General features: G+C 52.2%; 8 protein-coding genes across 8 annotated transcripts; 5 read left to right on the forward strand and 3 right to left on the reverse strand.

Annotated features, from left to right (window-relative positions):
- Positions 1-1049: 1049 nt before the first annotated feature.
- On the forward strand, positions 1050-4221 carry PSV08DRAFT_357707 (fungal-specific transcription factor domain-containing protein; the record flags this gene model as incomplete). Its single annotated transcript, XM_014219362.2, has 7 exons — positions 1050-1205; positions 1256-1268; positions 1381-1483; positions 1537-2437; positions 2483-2532; positions 2601-3382; positions 3436-4221. The coding sequence occupies 7 exons, from the start codon at positions 1050-1052 to the stop codon at positions 4056-4058; spliced, it is 2628 nt and encodes an 875-aa protein (XP_014074837.2). The 3' UTR covers positions 4059-4221.
- Positions 4196-5378, reverse strand: PSV08DRAFT_397704 (uncharacterized protein; the record flags this gene model as incomplete). The annotated part of the gene is made up of 3 exons (XM_014219361.2): positions 4196-4856; positions 4942-5287; positions 5349-5378. The coding sequence occupies 3 exons, from the start codon at positions 5376-5378 to the stop codon at positions 4291-4293; spliced, it is 942 nt and encodes a 313-aa protein (XP_014074836.1). The 3' UTR covers positions 4196-4290.
- Positions 5379-6215: 837 nt separating this feature from the next.
- On the forward strand, positions 6216-7583 carry PSV08DRAFT_192296 (D-isomer specific 2-hydroxyacid dehydrogenase). The gene is made up of 3 exons (XM_014219360.1): positions 6216-6805; positions 6860-7341; positions 7395-7583. Exons 1-3 carry the CDS (start codon positions 6385-6387, stop codon positions 7497-7499), a joined length of 1008 nt encoding a protein of 335 aa, XP_014074835.1. The 5' UTR covers positions 6216-6384; the 3' UTR covers positions 7500-7583.
- Positions 7584-8655: 1072 nt separating this feature from the next.
- On the forward strand, positions 8656-10555 carry PSV08DRAFT_397706 (general substrate transporter; the record flags this gene model as incomplete). The annotated part of the gene is made up of 6 exons (XM_066093541.1): positions 8656-8779; positions 8949-9208; positions 9273-9685; positions 9741-9807; positions 9853-9858; positions 9908-10555. 6 exons carry the CDS (start codon positions 8656-8658, stop codon positions 10553-10555), a joined length of 1518 nt encoding a protein of 505 aa, XP_065949896.1.
- A 1447-nt stretch (positions 10556-12002) lies between these two features.
- On the forward strand, positions 12003-15065 carry PSV08DRAFT_375637 (uncharacterized protein; the record flags this gene model as incomplete). The annotated part of the gene is made up of 2 exons (XM_014219358.2): positions 12003-14598; positions 14649-15065. The coding sequence occupies 2 exons, from the start codon at positions 12003-12005 to the stop codon at positions 14849-14851; spliced, it is 2799 nt and encodes a 932-aa protein (XP_014074833.1). The 3' UTR covers positions 14852-15065.
- Positions 15066-18683: 3618 nt separating this feature from the next.
- Positions 18684-20829, reverse strand: PSV08DRAFT_397708 (fungal-specific transcription factor domain-containing protein; the record flags this gene model as incomplete). The annotated part of the gene is made up of 2 exons (XM_014219356.1): positions 18684-20562; positions 20621-20829. The coding sequence occupies 2 exons, from the start codon at positions 20827-20829 to the stop codon at positions 18684-18686; spliced, it is 2088 nt and encodes a 695-aa protein (XP_014074831.1).
- A 367-nt stretch (positions 20830-21196) lies between these two features.
- Positions 21197-22195, forward strand: PSV08DRAFT_357713 (uncharacterized protein; the record flags this gene model as incomplete). Its single annotated transcript, XM_014219355.2, has 1 exon — positions 21197-22195. The coding sequence occupies one exon, from the start codon at positions 21197-21199 to the stop codon at positions 22169-22171; it is 975 nt and encodes a 324-aa protein (XP_014074830.1). The 3' UTR covers positions 22172-22195.
- Positions 22196-22330: 135 nt separating this feature from the next.
- On the reverse strand, positions 22331-23937 carry PSV08DRAFT_213036 (ZIP zinc transporter-domain-containing protein; the record flags this gene model as incomplete). The annotated part of the gene is made up of 4 exons (XM_014219354.1): positions 22331-22761; positions 22812-23557; positions 23603-23704; positions 23759-23937. The coding sequence occupies 4 exons, from the start codon at positions 23935-23937 to the stop codon at positions 22331-22333; spliced, it is 1458 nt and encodes a 485-aa protein (XP_014074829.1).
- Between the last annotated feature and the right edge of the window lie 280 nt (positions 23938-24217).

Raw genomic sequence — 24217 nt, forward strand, 5'->3', positions numbered from 1 at the left:
AGATGTGCCCTAGCGATACAAATTCTCACCACCATTACATCTCTGTGGATCCGGCCAAAATGTACATACTATGGCTTCGCGCGTCTAGCCTCTCCAGAGAAACCTCACTCGGTACAAGGTTCCGCGAATGTCAGCACAGGCTGATAAATCAAGCCATTTTTGGTATCTCGAATCGAATTTTCGGAGATAGTTAGCTAAAGAATGCAGAGTTTTCTTGAAAACTGCTGGGCGACACGCTATCTTGCTTCGTTTCTGGTTAAAGTCTAGTGTCCTCCACGGCGTCCCATTCCTTTTCCCGGTGGGAGCACGGGACTTGTCCACGTTCTGGATACCTCCTTCCTGGGAACTTGGCTCGTTGTGTTCCTTGGAAGGTTAAAAAATCGTCCACGGACTAAAAGAGACGACACAAGAGCTGCTCCGTCGGATCCCTTGTAGTCTGCTGCACGTTCACGGGATGCTAAGATGAAGCATTGGCGGGAGTTGAGCAAGCGGGTGCTCTAGCAGGCGGAAGCAAGAACATTAGGTCTTATATTATATTTGGCCATGTTGCAATCCTAGATGGTGGGGGTAGCCATGTGGGGTGTGTCAGTGCCCAAAGCCTTGTTGAGTTTTGAACGACGTACATGTGTGATTCGCATCAAAAGCAACCCCAGAACAGTAACACAGGCAAGACTATTAACCTTCGAGTAAATCTAGATTCACGAACAGCATACCACAATCGGTTGTATCACATCGATGTGCCCCGCGTACCTTGATGTGGCTCCACTTGCTGCTGACACGTGACATTGCCGGTTTGCTCGTGATTGGCTACGGTACGAGTGTCCTAACCAATCACAGCGCTTTGTATCCCCCAATCCTCTCCTTCCTACCCAGTATAATCTGGACCAAATACATGTATGCTTAATGATTTCACGGCTGGACCTGGCCGTTGCTATAGACACGCACTCTGCCCTAGCTTCCTACTTCCTCAGCCCCGGCATCAACTCAGCCTGTCTAGCGATATGCTGCCATCTCTCCCCCAGTAGCGCTCCGTCCAGGCCCCTAAACCTATGGACAACACGCAGCAGCACTATCCACCTGAGCACTTGAGCTCCTGGTCAAGACCAGATGCAAAGGTGGCCATTCCACGATTACAAAACATCAACTACCACTTGCCTGCTACAGCGCGACCTCAGCGTCCCCGTACCGACGTAGTGAGCAAAGCCGTGAGTCCTGGCATTCCGATAATTATTGGGCCGGAGCTGACAGCCAGTAGTGTACACAGTGCCGTAAGCGAAGTGGGCCTCTCTTCCAGCTAAACCTTTGCTTTTCAGCTGCTTTTTTGCTCTGACTGAGTGGCTGATATTGTCTTGGAAGGTAGAGCTTGCTGACCACAAACAGAAATCAAATGTTCCGGTGACCGGCCGCGCTGTACCAACTGCCAGCGCCAGGGAAAGGACCATGCGTGCCACTATGAACAGGAGCGCAAAGACCGCCTCCGAGGGTGCGTAGACTTTGTGCCGCTGGCTCCGCGGTTTCTGCTGACACAGGAGAAAGCGCGTTACGCAAGGTGCAGATTCTGACAGACCTTTTGAACGATGTTAGTAGCCAACTGGACGAGAAAGGCAAACATAAAATCCAAGAAGTACTGGCGTCTTTTGAAGACGACACACCTCCGCCTCTGACCCCCTCGGTACCCTCTGTGTCACATTCCAAGCGCCAGAGACAACGCTCTTATTTCGATGACGATGGCATGAGCTCCACCTCAGCAGATGTCGGAGAGGCGCTTGTTTCGGCCTCGGTCGGGTCAAACGATGACTTGGACTTTGTCCAGGAGGATCTTTTGCGTGTGAATGAGGCGGAAAGTGCAGGCTTCATGGGCCGTAACTCGCAAGCCCAATGGTTGCGTGCACTCGAGTCCCAGGTGGAACAACCTGAAGATGAGTCTTCTTTTTCGGACTATGGGCCGCCTGGAGCCAGTGCAGAAGCCTTCAACCAGCGTGCTGAAGCACTCCATGGGCGTCAACAGAAGAGTGGCCATACGCAGGCCAACGCGAACTCTGCAACCAACTACTATTTCTACCTCGATAAGACAAATATTGATATCGAGATCGATGATCCCGACGTTTTGCCCTCTCCTAGCACAGCTCAAAGTTTGTTCGGCTACTACAAGCATGCAGTGCATAGTCCGTTCAAGCTTGTCGACGATGAATTCGAGCAACAACTACAAGTCTATCTCAACGAGAAGGATGGAAGAGTTACGGAAAACGTGTGCTCCAAGTGGAAAGCTGTCATGAATCTTGTATTCGCCATTGGTGCGCGGTACTCGTATCTAGTCGACGCTGAGTGGCGAGCGGACGATCGCGACCATCTGGTCTACATGTGGAGAGCGATCCATCTCTTACAGCTACAAAACATAAGGGCTCTCGTTTCCCACCCGGAGCAGCGACTGATACAGGTGAGCACCATAAATTACTAAATACACCCTTCTGATGACGTACAGGCGATTGGACTTCTTGCATTATACTACCTCACAATCGGCCACGTTAGCAGGTACGTTCGAAACTACGGCGAAATATAACAGATTCGGAGACACAAACACTTGCTGAGACGGTGCTCAGAGCCTGGCTCATGATCGGTATGGCTATCCGACATGCGCAGGCTGCAGGTCTGCACCTTAGATATGAGAATCCTTCAATACCCAACGACCGGAGAAACTCATTAGCTGAGCTGTGGTGGGCGCTCAACTCTATCGAATGTGTTCTTACTGCAATATTGGGACGCCCCCGGGTAATATCTGCCAACGACTGCACAGTACCCCCACCTGGTACAGTCAGGACCGAGACGGAATTGAAGTCACGCGGAGCCACAACAGGCAATGTTTCTACCACTACTTCGGTATACAGCCGTGGCTCTGGCTCTTCTACAGGGGAGAAGAGCGCTGCACAAAATTCAGACAACTTCGCTCCAGCCTATGTCAGGCTCGACATTCTCATGGACAAGATCCTCGCTGGGCTGTATTCGCCACGAAGGTCTGCCAGGTCGTGGAAGGGCGCACAGAGCATGATTACTTCGCTTTCTGAAGAACTTGAAACCTGGGCTTTACAATGGTTGCCACAGGGCGCGTCTGCTGCTGCTGCTGCCACTGTTGATCACAGTTTAGATCGCGAGCGCTTGCTACTCTATCTCTACTACTACAACGCCAAGATTTGCATCACTCGACCATGCGTTTGTAGAATGGATGAGCGGATAAAAGGACAGAGCGCCGAATCTTCGCGCTTCAACCAAAAGACAGCTGAAGCCTGTATTGGAGCAGCTCTCGACATTGCAGCGTTACTGCCAGATGTCCCGAAGCGTTCTTGGTTCTATGCAAACGGTCCTTGGTGGTGCGCTACACATATGAGTATGCATCCTTAGTATACCACATGAACTGTTAGGCTAACCCGTGCGATGCAGTCATGCAGGCCCTCACCCCGCTTTTGATCGAGCTTTCATTGGACTGTGTCCACTTGACTATCGACAAGTCTCACGTGACATCTTGTGTCGAAAAGCTTATAGCGTGGCTTCACTCGATGAAGACTGTTGATGCGGTTAGCGAGAGCGCATACAATGTCGCCACCAAGGTGCTCAGCAGACAACGACCAGAAGACGCTACCAAGAAACAAATGCCCCATCCAGAGCACCATCAAGCACTTGGCCGCCAGGAATATGGGCCATTACAGCAACAGCCTGACTCGCAGCAGTCATACCAAATAGCAAGTCACCCGTATCCGCTACAGGAAATGGAGTATGCATGGCCGGGGCCTGATGAGTTGAATAGTATGCCCTACTTTCCGCAGCCCGACGCCAGGAGATTCTACCAGAATAACGCGCCCAGCTCTGAATTTCTGCATAATTCGAATACGGGCATGCACGAGTTTGGCCAGCCGCAGATGAGTTTGTTCTATGCGAATCCTTTTACGGCTACGATGGATCAGTGGGACTGGGACTCGACGGCGGGTGAGGATACAGGTCACGGACACGGACCGGGCATGCACCAGTACCAAGGTCAGAATTTTGGTGGTAGACCGTCTCAGTGATTCTAGGGTATGGGGGTAGGGGAATCGCTCTTGATTGTTATGGGCATTTTTTGGAGGTTGCTGGTATTTACACAGGGATGTGTTGGGAAGAGACTTTGAGCATAGAACAAAAGATTATTACCAGCCAAAAATCTTTTTTACAATGGATAAATTCATGCCCCTCTGCATCTTGTGACTTCTTCATTTGATTGACAGAATATAAGGAGATATGATGCCCTTCCAAGGACGTTTTTCAAATTTCTTCAACTTCACAAGCTTGCACTCTGAACATACCCTCAACAACAGCACAATCCCTTCCATACCGACTGATAGCATCCCTAACGGCATCCCTCACATCTATCATCTCAACCCCCACAATCTCATTCTCCACTAAGTCGCTAAACGACCCCCGTCCACCCACTTCCTCTTCATAAAACTGATTGCAAACCGCCAACCCCTTAACCGCCTGCGCAATCCTCTCTCCCCCAGGCTCCCCCCTCTCATACCTCGTCAAAACCGTCATTGCATTTCGAAAAATCCGCTCCACATCCACCTCCTCGACCTCAAACTTCGTGCCCAACTCCTCTTCCAGCACACGCAGCAACCCACGCTGCGTAAGACACGAGGGCTCACCCGGTCGCGCTACAAACGGACAAATATGAATGGCGCGATTCATTACTGGCTCTGGGTTGCGAAGCATGCATGCGGCTGCACGGGCAAGAACGGGCAGTGGGGTCCAGTACAGCGGGACGTTACCTGTCCCATAAATGCGAGCGTGAGATGTAGGCAGGGAGAAGCCCGCAGGACCTTTTGTAAGCCCTATTTTACACATCAGTATTGCGTTTTTTTCTCCTTCAAAAGAAGAAGAAGAAGAAGAAGAAGAAGAAGAAGGGGGATAACATACACATATCCATAAAAGCCCCGCCATTCAACCCAACCCAGGCCATCTTTCCTTGCCTCCCCATGTCCTCCAACTCCCTCCTTATCCTGGCCTTCGCCCCTACAAACCCCTCGGGCAACCGCGTATACCGCGGACTCCGCACATCACTCACAAACTCGTTTGCGAAGAACAATTTGACACCCGCGGCCAGGGCAGCGTCAATAATGAGGCGGTAGGCGGCATACTGGGTTGCGCTGCCGGTGATGCAGTTTACGATTGCGTCTTGGTTGGAGAAGGCGGCGAGGAGGGAGGTGGGGGAGGGTTGTTGGAGGAGTTCATGGAGGATGGCGGTGCCGAGGGGGCCTCCGGGCTGTGTGGTGGATGGATTAGATGGGAGGAAGGTGGAATGGGAGGGGGAAGGATTGGCGTACGCCGAGGATTGCGATGGTTTTGAGTTCCATTTTTTTGAGTAGTTAGGTTGTAGTAGTAGTTGGGATTATTAGGGGGTGGTGGTTGGAAGTGTACTTGGTCAAGTTTGGATGGGTTTGAAGACCTCAGGGGGGAATTATACGATGTAGCCAATATGTACAATTCTGTATTCTCCTGTAAATCCAGATGAACAACTACAAAACATCTCTCATAAACCGCATACTTATAGTGTCATTTGTATTTCCTTCTGTAGTCAATGTCAAAGCCAGGCTGCACCAGGCAGCTCACGTCCATGGCTGCCTTGTTGCCTAGCCTCAGAGCCGCCATGCAAGAAAGCGGGAGGATTGACATTGGAAATAGGCGATTCGCCTCGGCTCCGATGGCGAGGTTAGACCAGACGCCTAATGAGGTAATATACGACACGCTTGTTCTGATCGGGTGTCGCGCATTGGCTGGCTGGACAGTGTGTTCACGTGTCGTGTTTCGGCATTTGAATGTTGAAGGTCAAACGCCGATGACGTTGGCCAACCCTTGGATCTTGTGCCTGGACATTTGGCGAGTTGTCGCGTGACGTCTTTGGAAATGGCATATTAGAATTGATATTAAGCTTGGTAAAATCGTCCAAGATGGAAACTTACATGGCCTTTGACCTGCGCGTGTGTTGTAAGGAGTATGCAATCACCATGACGATGGCGGGGCTGCCGAGAGAAGCATGGCGGGGTATCAGCATCAGAAACTCAATGTTTGTCGCAAAATACTCTTGACAGCAAACAATGACAACGCGATAATAAAATAAAATGTTATTGTCAAGATGAGTGAATTACTGCATGCCATATCTGTATGGTGGAAATCTCGGTCCGAGATGGGCCGGTAAGAAGAGCTCCGTTGGCGGAGCAGGGCGGTGCAATAAAGAGGATGCAAATGCCGCTTTTCTAGAGTTGACATTTGCCATTTTCCCGCCTCTTTCTCTCCTTCATTCTGCTTTGTCCAGATAGCCTTGGTCTCATTGCCTTATACCCACCCACACATACAAACATCATGTCTCAAAGAGCCGCGCTACTAATCGGCAAGCTGTCACACGCGCAGAAAGAGTGGCAGCAGTGCGCCGAGGTCGCGTCCAAGCTATACGAGTACCCCGATGGTAACCGCGAAGACTTCATTTCCAAGTGCAAGAGCGGCGAGTTCGACGGGATTTACGCTCTCTACAGGAGTAACGACTCGAACCCGATCACTGGAGACTTCAATGCTGAGCTGCTTGACGCGCTACCAAAGAGCCTGAAGTACGTGTGCCACAATGGTGCAGGATATAACAACATCGACGTTGCGGCATGCACAAAGAGGGGCATTTCCGTATCGAGTACGCCAATTGCAGTCAACGACGCAACTGCCGACGTCGCCATCTGGCTCATGCTCGGCGCCCTACGAAACATTAAGCAATCATACATGGCAGTCAACAGCGGTGGGTAGCAGGATCTGCAACAACGGCAAATAAGGTGCTGACATTTTCAAATAGGAAAGTGGCGTGGCAACTTTTCCCTCGGACACGACCCCAAGAACAAGACGCTAGGTATCTTGGGCATGGGTGGCATTGGTTCGGCTGTCGCACACCGTGCAAAGGCCTTTGGCATGAAGATACAATACCACAACCGCCGCCAGCTGCCTGCTAACGAGGAAAACGGCGCCAAGTACGTCAGCTTTGAGGAGCTGCTCAAGACATCGGACGTGCTGAGCTTGAACCTGGCCCTCAACCCTTCTACTACGCACATTATCGGCAAAGAGCAATTCAATCAGATGAAGGATGGCGTGGTCATTGTAAACACAGCGCGAGGTGCGTTGATTGACGAAGCGGCCCTGGTGGATGCGCTCAAGAGCGGCAAGGTGTGGACTGTGGGACTAGATGTGTTCGAGGAGGAGCCAAAGATCCATCCTGGACTGTTGGAGTGCGAGAATGCCGTACTGCTACCTCATGTTGGCACGGCGACGTTTGAAACTCAGGTATGTTGTGTGGGAAAAGAAAGAAAACAAGGAAGAAGCTAACATGGTTGCAGCGCGAAATGGAGATCTTGGTGCTGGACAATCTCAAGTCGGCCATTACGAGCGATAAGCTATTGACGCAGGTACCAGAGCAGAAGACGGAGAAGGCGAACATCTAGACGATAGAATAGATGCATGGGTCTAGGCCTGGTAGCGTAGACGCACTGCATAGACTAATTGATGAATCATGACAAACCCCAATACCGTAATCTCTTTTTGTCTAGGTGCCATACATGCAAGAGTGGTGCAAGTGGTATGAGCCAGATGCAAGATTGAGCACGTCGGCAATCAACACCATGATTCATATGTTGATGCGGAGAGTCAAGAATGTGGAGTCAAAACGTGGGATCCGGGGTCGGTCTTTGAGCGGGCATGGCGAGCGACTTGGCGAGGCGAGCACGTTTCTCAGCTGTGGCTTGTTGGCATCGGTGTTTGATCAAGAAAGCATGGCGGTTAAGCATCGCACAATGGGTGCAACTCTTTCTGTTCTTCAACTTCGATGCTGCAAATTCACGTGTGAATAATCGAGGGAAAAAAAGAGGCTGAAATCTGTCAGACGGGTGTGCGAACAGGGCCCCCTCCACTTGCCGGTACCGAGCCAGAGGTAGGATGTAACCTGCAGATGCATCGCCGTACAGAGGCCGCCTCTACACCGCTCACGCCGCTTTGGCTCCTTGCCACAAGCTTGTTATGACGTCTGTTCCTTTTGCGCAACACCGCAGGTACCCGGATTAGCATTCCTATACATATCCGATAATAACTGTTCTCTGTCGGATAAGCGCGTGTGTAGCAAGCCAGCGGCATTTGAACAAAGTGGATGAATGTGCCCTTCCCCGACGTTGCCGACCCCACTGGGGGACAGCTCAGGCCAGAAGGAATTTGGGGCCCCGCTTAGGTGTCAAGGCAACACATAGACTTTTGAAGGTGGAGTCCCCACGAATGTCGCATGGCTGGTCTCCCCCCGCTCGCGCGTCAAAAGACGTCACATGTGCCGTCTTTTGTGCCGACAGGCACACGGCGCCAATTGAACCTTTTGCGACGGGTTTTGCTCGTACTTCTTTCTTGGGGGGGAGGGGGGAGGGCAGGCCTAGTGGAGACGTTGGGAATTGGATGGGGTTGGGGGCGACTGTTATTTAAATGGAGAGAGATCGCCTACTCTGGTCTTTATCATTGCAAACGCTTTGCGCGTTTCTTCTTTCCTCTTCTTTTATACTGCCGTGTGTATGTGTGTATCGCTATCGGCAATATATTGGACGGCCGACGGGAAAAGGAATCATGGCGATGCTTAATATGGGTGAGGTCTGGGCGGACATCAAGTTGTATCGCCGAGCCTACTTGCTTACTGCTGTGGCCTCATTCGGCGGAATGCTGTTTGGCTGGGACACTGGCTTGATCGGAGGTAGGCGGCTTGTGTAACAATGGACGTTGGTGCTGTTTAGTATGCTAACCTCAGGCGATGCGCACAGGTGTCTTGACCATGGACTCGTTCCAGAATTCCTTCAACCTGCACAAGGGCAGCCCCGACTTTGCCAATCTACAGGGCAACATTGTGTCTGTACTGCAAGCAGGTTGCTTTTTCGGCGCATTAGCGAGTTTCTACATCTCGGACACGTTTGGCAGGAAATGGGCGCTTATCATCGCCGACATCATCTTCATTGTCGGATCCTTGATCCAGACGCTATGCGGTCTTGGCACGTCGAATCTTGCTCAGCTATACGTCGGACGTGTGATTGGTGGATTTGGAGTTGGTTTGATCTCTGCCGTCGTACCTACCTACATTGGAGAAAATGCCCCTCGAGCTATTCGAGGCCGTTGCATTGGTTGCATGGTATGTTTGCTTGCATCAAACTTGGTGCTTAGATGTGGTGGACTGACCAAAAAAAAAACAATAGCAACTTTTCAACGTCACGGGCATCTGTCTGTCCTTTTTCGTCAACTACGGCATCGCTCTGCACATCACCAGCCCCACTGATCCCACCAAATGGCGGGTACCTTTTGCGCTGCAAATGCTGCCTGGAGCTATTCTGCTTGCGGGCATTATTTTCATGAACGAGTCACCCCGCTGGCTGGTGGAAAAGAACCGGATTCATGAGGCCGCTCAGGCGCTGGCTACAGTGCGCAGCAAGAGGGTCGACGACCCCGAGGTCATCGAGGAACTGGATGAGATTATCGCAGACTTCAATGGACACGAGAAGATGCCCTTGGTCGCCCAGATTAAGGCGTCCTGCTCCGGTAAAAAGATGTTTTACCGGTCGTCATTTGTTGTCATTCTCATGTTCTGGCAGCAGTGGACTGGCACAAACTCGTATGGCTCTGATATCTTTTCGATTAGATGCAGGAATGCGGCTGACCTTGGTTAGGATCAACTATTACGCCCCGCAGATCTTCCAGCAGATTGGTCTTACCGGTAAATCATCGGGCTTATTTGTAAGTGCGAATGGTGGCTTGTTGCATGTACATGTACATACATAGATATATGTATGTATTGACGGGGAGTTGAAACGGTGCTAACGGTGTGGCTATATAGGCAACCGGTATCTACGGCATTGTCAAAATTGTGGTAACGGCCATTGGGCTAATGGCGTTTACCGAGCAGCTCGGACGCAAGTGGTCTCTGATCATCGGGTCCCTCGGGCAAGCGTTTGCTATGTTCTACATCGGGGTCAACCAAGCGGTGCACCCGCCATCGGGCGACCTGGACGGCAACGCGATCTTTGCCATTGTGTGCGTATACCTGTTTGTTGTCTTCTACTCGTTTGGCTGGGGACCCATTCCTTTTGTGCTGGCGTCTGAGTGCAGTCCGAACCAGGTACGGTCGCTGCTCATGGCGGCCTCGCTCATGACTCAGTGGCTGTTCAACTTTGTGATTGCAAAGATTACGCCATTGATGCTGGACAACATTACGTACGGAACGTTCCTTTTGTTTGGCTCGCTGTGCATTACCATGGGGGTGTGGACGGTGCTGTGTGTTCCCGAGACCAAGGGCGTGCGGCTCGAGTCAATTGGCGAGCTGTTTGAGGGCAACATCATCAGAGGGTGTATCCAGGACACGATTCCCAGCAAAGCACGGGCGACGCAGCTGAGGGACCATCATGCGACGGCGGACGAGCGAGATTCGATCAGGAGCGGCAAGGCAGGCAAGGCAGGGCGCGTGGAGCAGATCGAAGACGCTTAGGGCAGGGTAGCCGGGGAGAGGCGATGCAGATGGCAAAAAAGCACACGAGGGGCGGCGTCGAGTGCTTACGTCGCAGCGCGTGTGGCGGACTAGACTGTAGACATGTGTAAGATAGGCTACCAGTAGGTACAATGAAACGGCCAAGTGATGAGGTTATAGTGGCACCATTGCACATCTTGGCCCGTTGCAACGAGCAGCGTAGGGCGATGGATGGCAGGCAGGGATGGGGACAACGTGTCCGTACAGTGAAGATCGTGAACCGAACAGGCGTTGAGTCGGGCCGCATCTGGCAACGACGAGCAGACGGGCAGGCGGCAAACGAGGAGCCGGTCACGAGGCAGGATAGTCCTTGGGGGCGAGGCTGGGCGGCACAAGGGCCATGGATGCCCTAAGAGAGCCCGAGGAGGGGCGGTTGGGCGTGGGCGTGTGCGTGGGCGGACCACGGATGACAAACGCAGACGGGGTAACGTCCGCGATGCAAACGAGGCGAGGGCCAGGACAGCGGTGCAGACAGGCGGTGGGCAGACTGGAGCAGGAGCAGCGCCAAAATGAAGCGTGCCGTGCGCAGCAGACGCAGAGGAGCAGCGGACGGCCTTGGAGGGGGGTGGAGCCGTGCAGTGGTAGCGGTGGTTAGGCGTGGCCATGGCCTGCAACGGGCTGCTCGCTCTCCATACATAGCAGAGGCAAAAAGAAAAAAACCCGCTACCACCACCGGCGGACCCTGTGAGTGGCGGGGCGCGCACAGTGACAGGGCCCGGGACGAGGAATACGCCAGGGTTCCTAGGGCTGCGGCGGGCCCAAGCGAGCGATGACATAGTGCACTCAGCACTTGGCCCGACGTAACCTCGCAACCAGGCGGGCGCACCCTCGCCCTCTCACAGCCCGCGCCCGAAAACCTCGTGCCAGACAGGCTACATGCCATACCAACGACTACATACACATGTGCATGCGCGACACTTGCTCCTTGCCAGCTAGCTGCTAGCCCGCACACCACACCGCGCCGCACACCACACACCACACACACACATACACATACACGCCCTCGTCCCCTCGTGCGTCGCCCGCCTCATTCGCTGCCTCGCCAGTCCCCACCACCGCGCCCATCGCTGCCAGGCACATCCTAGAGGTCCGCCCAGCAACCTCCACCACGTCCTCCTTGCAGCGCACTTCCCCCCCGCCCCCTGCCGCGCCCGGCGTCACCACTGTCGTCTGTCCAAACCGGCAACCGGTTCGCGCCTCCTAGTCGTCGAGCCAACATACACCTGCGTCCGCCCTCTGGCACCCGCCCGGCATCGACACGCTTTTATGTACGTCCACCTGCGACCTCTCCCTCGCCGCCAGGCCTCGTTTCGTCTTCGCCTTCTTCGTGTGCCATGCGCTTCTCTGCCTCCTCTTTGCTGCCATTGCCTCTCCCAGTCTGACCGTTTCACCTACTCCCACTAACATCATGTTGGGCAGCCTTCTCCTCCCCACCAGCCCCCCGGGCCCAAGGGGCACTACTTATTCCCCCACTGCAGCGCCGCCCCTTCCTCCCCGCAGAAACTCCCTGTCCACCCAGCCTGCTGCCAAAACCGCCGCCAAAACCGCTCCGCTGCACATCAAGACGGTCAAGTTGTCGGGCGCCATGGACTCGCGCTACACGCGCCCCTCGTCCCCCCGCAGGGCATATGGCAATCCGGCCAGAGCATCCACCGGCGGCTTCTCTGACCCATACTACGACTCGTCGTACTATGCCCGCCCCAGCTCCCCACGCGCCAGCGTCGATCGTCTGGCTGCTGCCTCGTCAATTCATTCACCCTACTGGAACCAGCCCACTGCCTCTCTCGCCGCTGCCCGCACCAGCAACCTCAAGTACGACTCGTACACCACCACACGCCCCCGCCGCAACACAAACGACCTGAGCCGCCCCAACGTGAGCACCAGTGCCCTCCCTCAGACGTCCCTTCCCCTCCGCACTCCCTACTCGCCCCACACCACCACCCATGCCGACCGCCCCAGAAGCCCCCTCACCTCTTCCTACGACAAACGCGCCGACACATACATCACCTCTGCTCCCTCGCGATCCCACAAGAAGGTCTACAGTGTCGATGATACCAGCCACTTGACCAAGCTTGTGGCAGAGGTCGATGCCTCGCGCCACAGGGATCACGCAGATAGGGGCTACAATGTCACCAGTGGTGGCCGTACTTACCATGACTCCAAGCCTTCACCGCGCCTGTCCGACATGAGCAACGATGGTTACTCCTACACGGACCCCGCAAGCATGTACCGTGACACCGAGCCAGCCTGGAGACGCCCACGTGCCGGTAGCATTGAGCGCACTTCTCGTCCTACGAGCATGATTGCCGACCGCCCTCCACGCACCTCTACCCGTGAACTTGGTCCTCCACCATCCACTCGAGGCTTTGACAAAATTCACAGCGCTCCACGCGTCCATGGCCGGTCATCTTCGATTGACAGAACTCCAGTCCCCAAGTATGACCCCTATCCCGATGCACACCTTGGCCGATCATCTTCGACGCGCTCCCGAGCCCCAGCTGCCGTTCATCAGGAATCCCGCGAACACCGTCGCGATACCTACCGTGACGACTACGACCGCAGGGATGTCGAGAACAAACGCCACAACACCACTTTCGAGGACCGTGACGTCACATCCCGAGGATTTGGCATCGCCCCCACTGGCCCTCCCCCCCTTGCACATGATCATCATGCCCTTGATCGACAGCCTCTCTACCCTCCTCAAGAGCCTCCTCGGCCCAGGGTGCAGGAGCCTGCCACCTCGTACTACCAGCCCGAGCGTGCCGAGGCCCGCATGCCTGAGGCCCGCATGCCTGAGGTTCGTAGTTCCCGTGACCGCGATGTGCCCCCTCCAGACTATGACCGACGTCCCCGGGAACGGGATCATGGCAAACATGATAAATACGAAGGCAATGGCTTTGTCCCCACTGCTGCTGGAGCTGTTGCCGGCGTTGCTGCCACTTTGGGCGCTGCTAGCTACATGAAGGCCCGGGAAAAGGAACGAGGCAGTGACCGTGACTCTTCTGGAGAAAGAGAACGAGAGCGTCGAAAGGAATACGATGAACGTGACAGGCGGGACCGTCCTGATGAGCGACGCGAGAGGAAGTCTGAAGGCCGCCGTAACTCTCTAGCTCCAGCTCCAGCTCCAGCCGTGGCTGCCCCTGTTGCTGCTGCCGCCGCTGCCGCTACTGCTACCGCCCCTCCTCCTGCTCCTCCCGCACAGATTGCTGCCCCCGACTATCCAGCCTATCCTGATCCAGATCGCAAGTACCGTGACCGCCGACAGGATGATGACAAGGACAAGGTCCCTGTTTCGTCCAGAAAGGCCCCGTCGCCTGAAGGCAGTGGAGATGAACGACCACGTCATTACGTTGACCGAGATGCTGAGAGGCGAAAGGAGCCTGCACCACAACCAGCTGCTGTAGACCCCGACGAGGAGTACAGACGACGCATCCAACAAGAAGCCGAACGTGCCGGTCGCAGCAACCGTGACCGAGAGAGCGACTCTGACCGTGAAAAGGATCGACGAAGGCGAAAGGAGGAGCGTGAGAGGTCCAGGTCTCGAGGCCGAGAGGAACCGTCACGTGCATCACCTCCTCGAGACGCACCCAGCTCTCGGGATGAACGCTCTTTGGCTACCCACAATGGAGGCATGGTACAGGAGCCTGAGACACTCGACAAGGAGTCAGAACCTGCTAGCAAGAGCGTGCAGATTGTTGAACCACCCAAGGAACCCGTGGCACCTGTCAAGGGGATTCTCCGCAAGCCTACTGCCAAGTTTCCAGAGGACCCTGAGCCTATCCGCGAGGGCGTAGCACCTCACAAGGATGCTCTCAAGGGCAAGGACATTCCTGTTGGAGCTCGATGGACAAGGATCGACCGACGTCTGGTCAACCCAGAGGCCTTGGAACAGGCCAAGGAACGTTTCGAAGAGCGTATGGACTGCGTGATTGTACTCCGGGTCTTGACCAAGGAAGAGATTCAGAAGCTCGCTGATCGAACAAGGAAGATCCGCGAGAGCAGAGGTGAGTTCGTCGATGAGTTGGTTAAGCAAGCATTACTAACAGATGCATAGAGGATGACGAGTACGATCATGAACGACGTGAGAGAGAGGACCGTGACAGACGCAGCCGCCGCTCCAAAGACGACCGAGATGACGAGGACCGCGATGATGACCGCTATCATCACGAACGTGAGCGACGTCGTCGCTATGATGATGAGAGCGACTACGAAGGCCGTGATCGATCAAAGAAGCACGATAGCGATGATGGAAGGTGATGACATTGAACAAGCTTCACGCATTGCTACAAGGCATTTCCCTGGTCTGGAGCATTCGCTTACGTTGTGTTGAGTAGAGGAAGAAAACGCCTAATTACAAAAACCCACAAAGAGATTTCGTCGAAGAAAAAGATGATGAGAAAAGCATCGCAGCTTAAGCGTCGGACAGCAATCAGAAACGGGACAAAGCATAGGATGGCACGTTTCAATGTCTGACAGCAGACGGCAGACAGCAGATGGCAAACAAAGGCACTGAAATGTTGTCCTTGGACCGTTTCTTGAGTTAAGCTCGCCCTAGTAGTGGCGCACCAGGCTACGAAGTTGTAAATTTCATTATTCCCTGGTGCAAATCGGCAGTCACGGCGTTACCCTGGAAAGAGTCGCATAGCTATGGTGCTTTGGTGTTTATAAAGTTGCATTCGTCTCGATGAAGCCCTCGATTTCGCATCGCTGTGTTATTCTTTTTTTTTGGATTACAAGCTTTCATCGCTGTGTTTCTTTTTGGAGAAATGTGTTTGGTTTAACTGTTATTTTCTTTTTCTATGGCATCAAGCATGGCGCGTGGGAAAGGGAGGTGGGTGGATAGATCATGCAATAGGAGCTAGGGTGGCGAACAATCCTTGCCTTTTTGTATGTACATGGCTTTCTATCCTTTATGCTTTTTCTCTTCCTTTCTACCCTTTCGTTCCGCATTTACCTTTTTAAGGGGGTTGGAATGAAAAATATTTATTCCCATGCAAATTTTTGGTTCCTTACCTCAAGTGTGTGTGTGTATACTTGGTCCCTAACTTTCTTTCCCTCTTCGACATGCATCTTTTGTCTTTTGGACCATTTTTACATACTTTGGTACTGTTTAGGTAAATGGGTCATACCGATTAACAGTAGTTGGATTGCAATCTCGATGATGACGCTCACCCACCACTACCGTCATCACCCCATCCATCATCACAAATGACGGTAAGACAGGGCACGTGGATTGCCCGCCCTACCTACCTCTCTGCCAGCCATCATCATCATCATCATCATCATCATCATTTCACTGCACACATGAGCACCGCATGTAGATCAGATCAGACCAGATCACCCCAGTTCGCTGCGTCAGCTCCTTGTTTTTTTTCTTGCTTCTTCCCCGAGCTAAGATTTTGCTTTCTTCTGGTGCAGCGTCATGCAGGGGGAGGCTTTGGTTGCAGCGATGCCATAGGGCAGTTTGGGTTGGGTTTGGGTTGGGTGCGCATGCAGGGCGTATGTAGGATTGTAAGTGGGTGCAAGAGGGTTGGGTTATGCAGGGAAGGGGGGGTTTGTGCGGTGTGATGGTAGGTTGAGCTAGTGGGGAGAGGGGAAAAAGAAAAGGAAAGACATGTATGAAGAGGGAGGGCGGAAGGGGGGGGAGGAAGAGTGAGTGACGTATATGGTAATTATTCGAGGGTTGAGAGGGTATTTGTTCGAAATCTTTTCTCTCTTGCGGTGGTAGGGTTGATAGAGTATTATGATGTGTTTGGTAGGTATGTGTATGGGGACAGGAATAATCTGTACGTCTACGGGTTTTTTGAAGTGATTACGAGGATTTGAGGAGTTCCTCCAGGGTCTCTCTCGAGTGGGAAGCTACATATATACGTACACACCCATGCACATGACTGTAGCTTCCCACCCTTCTTATGCCCCAAGAGATCACCTTCTTTTCCCTGGAGTTTGGCGCTTACAGTTTTTTTGAACAAAGTTTATGGCCCTTACGTTGTTGGTGGCTTTTACCAGCTTGTACCTGGCTTGACACAATACTTCCACCCGGCTACGCCCGGCTGCAAACACTGATTGACAACAGTATGAGGTATATCCATGCTGTTGACCTGCAAGTAATGCGCTTGCGCGCCGTTGAGTCGGCATTCGCCATTTCCTACGGCGGGCACACACTGTTTCCGGTAAAATCCCGAGGTCAGTACAAATGAAGCATGGAGTGTGAAGGGGGGTTTTGGTTTGGGGGTAATATGGTACGTACGCAAAGGACATATCCTAGCGAAGCCTCGCACCAATTCCCAGGATACGGGATATGTCTGTTATCACCTTCACTAATACTAGGACCTTCCGTGCCTTGACCACAGCAAACTTCTAACATTCCATCCTGTTTGTTAGCCGACCAGCTCTTCAAGAAAGAAAGAAAAGTCATGTAGGTATGCGTGTGCGTGCAAGTATGGGGAGAAAAACGCACTTATTTCATACGCAGGCGGAACAGTCCACCGTATTCTCCCTCCCTGCCCACATGAAGGCCCTATCCAATGACTCAGACCTAATCTACCTATAGGAAACTGTGTGTGTTTCTGATCGCACCCATGGTGGTGGTTTGGATCCGAGCCTTGTTTACACTATCCTTGATATGTAAGCGAAACAATTACGTATACCGTGAGGGGAGATAGGAAGTGAGGTAATGTGTGCGTGGGTAACAGCGAAATGGAATACGTGCGCATGATGAGAATGCCCAGTAGGTTGTGCCTAGGCCTAGTGAGTTGTCCTCGAAGGAAGACCAGGTGCTCGATGTGTCGCAGCATTCAGCTGTGGGTGAGTCTGGGTACAATAAGCCAAGTGGGGGGCGTGCGGTGGCTACATGAATGGTTGCTAGGAAGAGGGAAAGGGAGAGGAGGGTAGAGGTGAGGAAGCGAGTCATGTTTACAATCCGGGTCGTTTGAATGATGGTGATGGGATGTGGGATGAACAAAGGGATCTTGGATGGCTAAGGAATCAAATACTACGTTCGCTTACTCCTTGTAATATGTACTGCTTTACTAGGTCAATAAGAGAAATCATTCAGCCGTTTTTTTTCTGGGAGTAAAGTTTCCCGGAGCAAATATTAGGTTAAGCGCCACTGAGACGAGATGACTAGAGAATGCCTCTTTTTATAGCGCTTAAGATGACATTATAGTTTTTTTGTGGCGTTATGATGTACACGAGCCACCATTGAGCGATTGAGCGCGGAGAGAGCTCGGCCAGTCTAGGAGGGAAATGGGAACACCCATTATCAGTACTCCTATCACCCTTTAAGCAGCAATTCATCTATGCGCGTATCAACGACCCACGTAGATGGAGGCGGCGACCACAAAAGTTTTGGAGATGTTGTGTTATTGCAACATAGCGCTGCGTACAAGGAATTGGTTTTTCTGTAGCCCAAGTAAGATTATTGTGCTATTCAGAGTTTGAATATATAAGAAGGTGAGTATTATGAACACCATGCATGGGTCAAGGCCGCCTTAGTGAGATACTCAGTGATCACTTAGTCAAGCGACGCTTGGATACAATAAAGCAAGTTCGTCTGACTCTTACTCTAAGATGTGGAGCTTGAGGAGGTGGCGTGAAGGTGTGCTTAGTTTGTGTTTAGCTGGGAAATGGCATGTGTAGATCGGAGAGGTACGGTCTCCTGCTTGTCCAAGTATTGCTTGAAGGGGTGATTGACAGAGGTCTCCCAATCAGACACTGCGCAGCACACTGCATAGCATGCTTTCTAATACCAGAAATTCATGATGAATAAAGAAGCCGAGTGCGTGGGAAGGAGAAAAGTTATATCATGTTATTGGGGATAGTGAAGGTCCTCATGCTGAGACGAGAGAGGATTACGAGCCTGACGACAGATCCACAACTTAGTTCAAGTCGGGAAATTTCAACGAGATAGCTGTTGCATAGAAGTCTATAAAATCATGAATACTCTACGAACGAAAAATGGGGCATAGGTAGATTCGAGACGTTCCCTACGATCCTTCTACGACGTCGCGATCCCTACTATTCCTCTAGTAGTCTCCATTCGACCCACCTTTGAACCTTCTCCGACGTCCTCAGCAGTACTACCCACTTACCCCTGCCCCTGATTGCAGACAAAATCAGCCGGCGCATCCGTGATGACCAAGTCTTCCGGGCCCAAGTGCTGCAATCCACCCTCGCCAAATGCAAAATCATTCTCAATCTGCATAAACAGGTACTGATCTACCTCGCTCAGCGTCCAAGGCCAAGGCTTCGGACTAGGAGTAGAAGGTGTGGCGATCCCTTGATGTTGCCCCAGGTGTTGATTCAAAGTACTAGAAGGCATCGCTGGCGGGTTCAATGGTTGAGGAGCAGCGTCAGGATGGCTCCCTGCTTCGTCCGGTTCCATGGTCAACCTGGACGCAGTATCTCCGTCGAGGTAGTGGAAGAATAGCTCCAGAACCCAATTTGTTACTTCCCATGTCTTTTGGAGCTCTCGGAGACCCAGCAGGCAAAGCTTTGCACGGTGCTCAGCTAGCGTGCGGTTAATGCCTGTCGAGTGGCGGAAGTGGACAACGTGGATGCAGAGCGTGTTGAATAGATTTGTGATGACGTGCATCTGAGCGTGGCAGATGGTGCCATCTGGTAGTAAGTCTTCGACTATGCGTGAGTTGCGTGCAGCGGCCTGTAGCGCGACGTTACCTTCCGCTGGTACACTGCGGCTCTCATCCATGATAAAACTGGTTCGATAGAGGAGAATGAGGAGATTATTGTATGCGAGGTGGAGCATGCTAGCTTGGAAGGTGGGCATGCCGCTACCATCGGTGTCAAGTCGCATGATGCTGGGGAGGTCATTTTTCCACTGGTACAATTCATCGCGAAGCCTCGTCGTGTCTTCGGACGTCAGTGTACGTCCGGGCAGATAGCCAGCATCGACTACGCGGCCAAGAAAAACTGCCAACTGCACCATGCTTATTGCATAAGCAGTCGAGCGATGGCGGAAATCTGCTGGAGACGAGGATCGAAAGGCATATGCAAAGTCGGAATATGACAATGGCTCCACGTCGCAATCTTTGTCGCGTATCCGGCATGGCAGACCCAGAGCAGCTGCGCATTGTCTCTCACGAATGTAAATGGCCCACCACAGTCTTCTCTTCACCCTCGTAAGCTTTTCCTCTGAATTCCCCCCACAGCGATGTAGCGCTCGTGTTTCTGATAAACTAATGGCTGTTCCAAGCCAATGACGGGCATCTTTTTCCAATAAAGCCCCTGCCCTCCAAAAGCTCATCAGAAGTAAGGCTTGGATTACAACAAGTTTGTCAGTCTCGTAAGTCGCGTCGTAAATGTCTTTTGCACGAATGTAGAAGAACCATTTTGCTCGGTGACGATTGCCCCACCCTAGTTTCTTCAGAGTAGATTCGTCACAGTGAATCACACCAATGAACAACATCGCCTGTAATAGCAGGGCAGACGGTTCGAATCTGTTGTAAGAGATCCAGTAATCGTCTTCGTCAAGGATCGCAAAGTGCGGATGAAACCATTTGAAGTAGGCCTCTAGTAATTCTTTTCGGACCTCGGCCGGGGGGAATGAAAACGCGCCTTCTGCCTGCAGAGCCTTCTTCCTTGCAACACGCCTTTCAGCCTCCCATTCTGGAACATACGCCTCTTCTCTAACTCCTCTAGGAAGAGCATGGCGGAAGCAATGCTCGCGGCGCTCTACTGCGGCAGGGGTTGGCGCTCCTGCTACGTAACGCAATGAACTGGATTCGCCCAGAAAAACGGCATCTTCTTGCTGGAAATTCTCCGTTCTTACTTGACTGTTGCGTGTTTCTGGGGCTGTTGATGGCGCAGAGAACTGATTCTGATTACCAGTGACAGGCGCCTGAGTGTTGACAGGACTGTTGAAGTTGGACGACAGAGAAGCCAAGACGTGTGATGCCGCAACCTCGTCCTCATGCCGTTGCGGGCTGAACACGGGCACACTTGGTGGACTACACTTATGTCAGCCTTTATATTTCACTAAAATGTCCTTGAGGGATATTTGTATACGTTTTACTTCGTGCCTCAGCCTCAACGCGCGGTTTTCTAACATGCTTTCCGCGCTTCGATTCTCGAGTTTCGCATTGCAGATCGGCGGTTGTACAGTTGCTGCAAGGCTGTCGATCAGTTACATCGCACTTCACTCTCCGTGCGTTGCATGTCACACATGCTAATCTGGCGCGTTTGCGCGGCCGTTCAGACATGTTGCCGGCTTGCATTGTGGATTTTGAAAGAAGCCGAAGTCGGTTATCAGGTCTCGGCAAGGCGGCATCTGGCGGCTTGGCAAGATTGTGGTAATCTGATTCGTCCAATAGTCTCTTCAAGGATAAAAGACATCGCAATTTCCAGTATTCTTGAATCGCGTCAAAGAAAATTGATTGGTGTAAAAGGTTTACGAGACTCTTTTAATACTGCATTTGCTTCCATGCTGGCGCACGCGGGTGGTGAAGGAGACTGTTATCGATATCGGCTATGCATCGGCATTAAATACAGTACATCATCACCCGCTCCTGCACGCAACCACAATCTGAGTCAGTAAAACAGGTCAACCAGGAAAGTAAGTCGTCTAAAAGGAAGGATTCCACCATGTCGCATCTTGTCCGTCGATTCTTCGCCACGACATCTCGTAATCAGGCCTCCGCGTTCGAAGCATGCGACGAACTGCTCACCCGCTTCCAGAATGGCCCGGTCTCCGTCCGAAAACAGCTCTTCGATGCAAACCAACTCCATCTTCTCAATGTAACACTGAAGCGCACACCCTCATCTTTTAGTCCGCCCCCAGCCGGGACACCCATCCCACCCGGTTATCATCTCGTCTACTTCACGCCTTCCATTATCGAGTCCGAATTGGGCTTAGACGGCACAGATCGCACTGTCAATCCACTCCACCCATTCACAAGACGAATGTGGGCAGGAGGCGAGTTGCAATGGGCAAAAGACCTCAACGCACTGCTGAGAGTAGGACAGGAAGTTGAGGAGACTACGAAGCTTCTTAACGCCGAGCCCAAGAAATTGAAGAATGGCGGAGAAATGCTGGTTGTGGGAGTAGAAAAGACGTTTTCAAACGACCACGGCATTGCATTAACGGATCGTCGCAATTGGGTATTTCAACGTGAACTCACACCTGAGAATCCGATAAAAGCACCACCAAAGCCGGAAGAAGTGCCATTGCCAAGGGGCCAGTATCAACGGGACTTCTGTCAGACGCGGACATCATTGTTCCGATTTTCGGCCTTGACTTTCAACGGACATAAGATACATTATTTGCCTCAATGGTGCAGGGAGGTTGAGGGACACCGCGACTCTGTTGTGCATGGACCACTAAACTTAATCAACATGCTAGACTTTTGGAGGGATGCCAGCAAGAATGGTGACATGGAAATAGTACCAAAAGCTATAGCATACCGTGCTATGAGCCCATTGTATGTTGAGGAGCCATATCGCATACTGTTGAAGAATAGCTCGACCGAGCACCACAGTACAGCAGGCCAAGGAGAATGGAGTGCCGAGGTCTGGGATAGTTTTGGAAAGCAAAGTATGAAGGGGACAATATTGGAGTAGATTCACTATCCATCCGCTCTGAAGCAGAGAAAGAATAAACAAAAGGTCAGTGTAACCATATCTTGATCTATATCAAGAAGATCCTAAATGCGTTTTCCAATGCAGTTATGTAAAGTCATGACTTGAGCATCGTACAATGCAGCACCCTCAGTGCTATCCTCACGCCCACTTGCCGAGAACACTCATGAGAATGAGTCCGGCAACCAGGGCAGACATTGCGGACAGAGTTCTTATTAGGCCCGCGTTCATCAATTTTCCGCTCATCCAGTCTCGCGCCAACATCTCTACAATACCAACCCAAGCAAGGATACCAGCCGAAAGAGCATCGAGGGTTCCGATAGCAATGAGGGTGCTAGGGTCACTTCCGTTGAAGTGGTCGAGCACGCCAATACCAATGGCCATGCCAATGGGTGTGATGAGTGCAAAGGTACCGGCCATGATGAGCTTCTGCAGCGTTCCCGCTGCAGCCTTTGGGAGATCAGCAATGCAAGTTCCGAGAGCGATGCCCTCGAACATCTGGTGGAAGAGAATGACAACGAAGAGGGTGATGAAGAAGCCATCACTAGCCACAACGAGTGTGATACCAATGACTAAGAAGCGCGTTAGTTGGATGGCATTATGCGTATTAGCATAGACTTACGGATAGAGTGGAAGATGATACCAGCCTCAAGGTTCATCACGTTAATTTTCTGTTCCATTGGAGTAGCAATACGCATGGGTCCATGAGCGTGTCCGGCATGGCCATGATCAGACCCTTGATCTGAGCTAGGAGCAGAGGCAACCTCGCCAGACTTACTGTCGCCTGCAACCGCTGGAACCTCTGTGCCACTGCTTGAATGCCTGCCTTGACGCCACTGTACAAAACGAGCACCGAGATAGTCCACCAAAAAGGAGAGGAACAAACCAGCCATGAAGATAGCAGCCGTAGTACCCTCATATTCTAATCTTCCAAGACATTCATTCGAGAACATGAGTTCAGCATGGGTGAAGAGATGGATAAAGGCAGTCGAAATGACGATGCCGGTACCGAACTGCTTCAAGACAACGAAGATGATGTTGTCAGCACCGACGAGGTTGAACTTCCTGGTTAGGACTGGAGTAAAAACTCCGATGCCGCTGGTGACAAGGATGACGAAAAGAAGACCGACTCGAAGACCAATGTTGTAGTCACGATCAGGGGCTTCGCACATTGGTCCAGAGCTTCCACCAACGCAATGGGGGATACCAGCGTGCTCGTGACAGTGTTGACCGCTGTTTCCGGACTCATTAGCTGATTCAGCTGCAGACTCTTCTTCATGGCCATGGGAGTCTCCTGTGCTGTGCGACTCTTCTCCTGTGCCATTTACAAGGATCTTTACATCTTCGCCCCTATTATCGACACAGTATCTGGACAAATTAGCGTTGGCTCTGCAGAGTGGAAACCATACATACACTCCAGAGGAATGTGAATGACAGTCTGTGTACTGCGATTGAAATTCTTCAGTAGCTGTAGGTCCAGATACCTGGTACTCTTCTTCACCAACCATGCACCATCTGTCTTATATCAGTTCAAAGCATCCCACCCAAACTCTAAAATGGGGTACCTACAGCACGGTTTTGTGTGGATGGCAATCTGATACAGCAGTAAATGTTGGAGACGACGTCGTGGTGGGCGCAGAGGTAGTCCGGCGGGGCACAGAGCTTGTGCTGGTTGGGGCTGGGGTCAGGGTTTGGGCGGCAGCAGATCCTGCAAGAAGCAGGACCGCTGTCGAGAGGACAGAGCGCATCGTCAAAGGCACAGTCAAGGGGTAGTGAATATGCCAGGTAACCGAGCCGGCTGGTTTCGAGGTGTGTAAGACAAGAGTGGTCAGCGCATCCGTCTTGATATACCGTACGATCAAGCCTCGGTGGAATCAGCGGAGCGGAAGAAAAGTACCACGGTTCGAAGGTGCAGGGCCTCCGGAACCCTACGAAGAACTTCCCGGGTCCCATCTATTTGGACGGGAGGCGCCATGGATGCGCTTGGCATTGAGCACCGTGTTGGATTAATTGCCCTTGGCATTTGTT

The sequence above is a fragment of the Bipolaris maydis genome, assembly GCF_028858645.1.
Source record: "Bipolaris maydis strain C4 unplaced genomic scaffold PSV08scaffold_1, whole genome shotgun sequence".
Lineage (NCBI taxonomy): Eukaryota > Fungi > Ascomycota > Dothideomycetes > Pleosporales > Pleosporaceae > Bipolaris > Bipolaris maydis.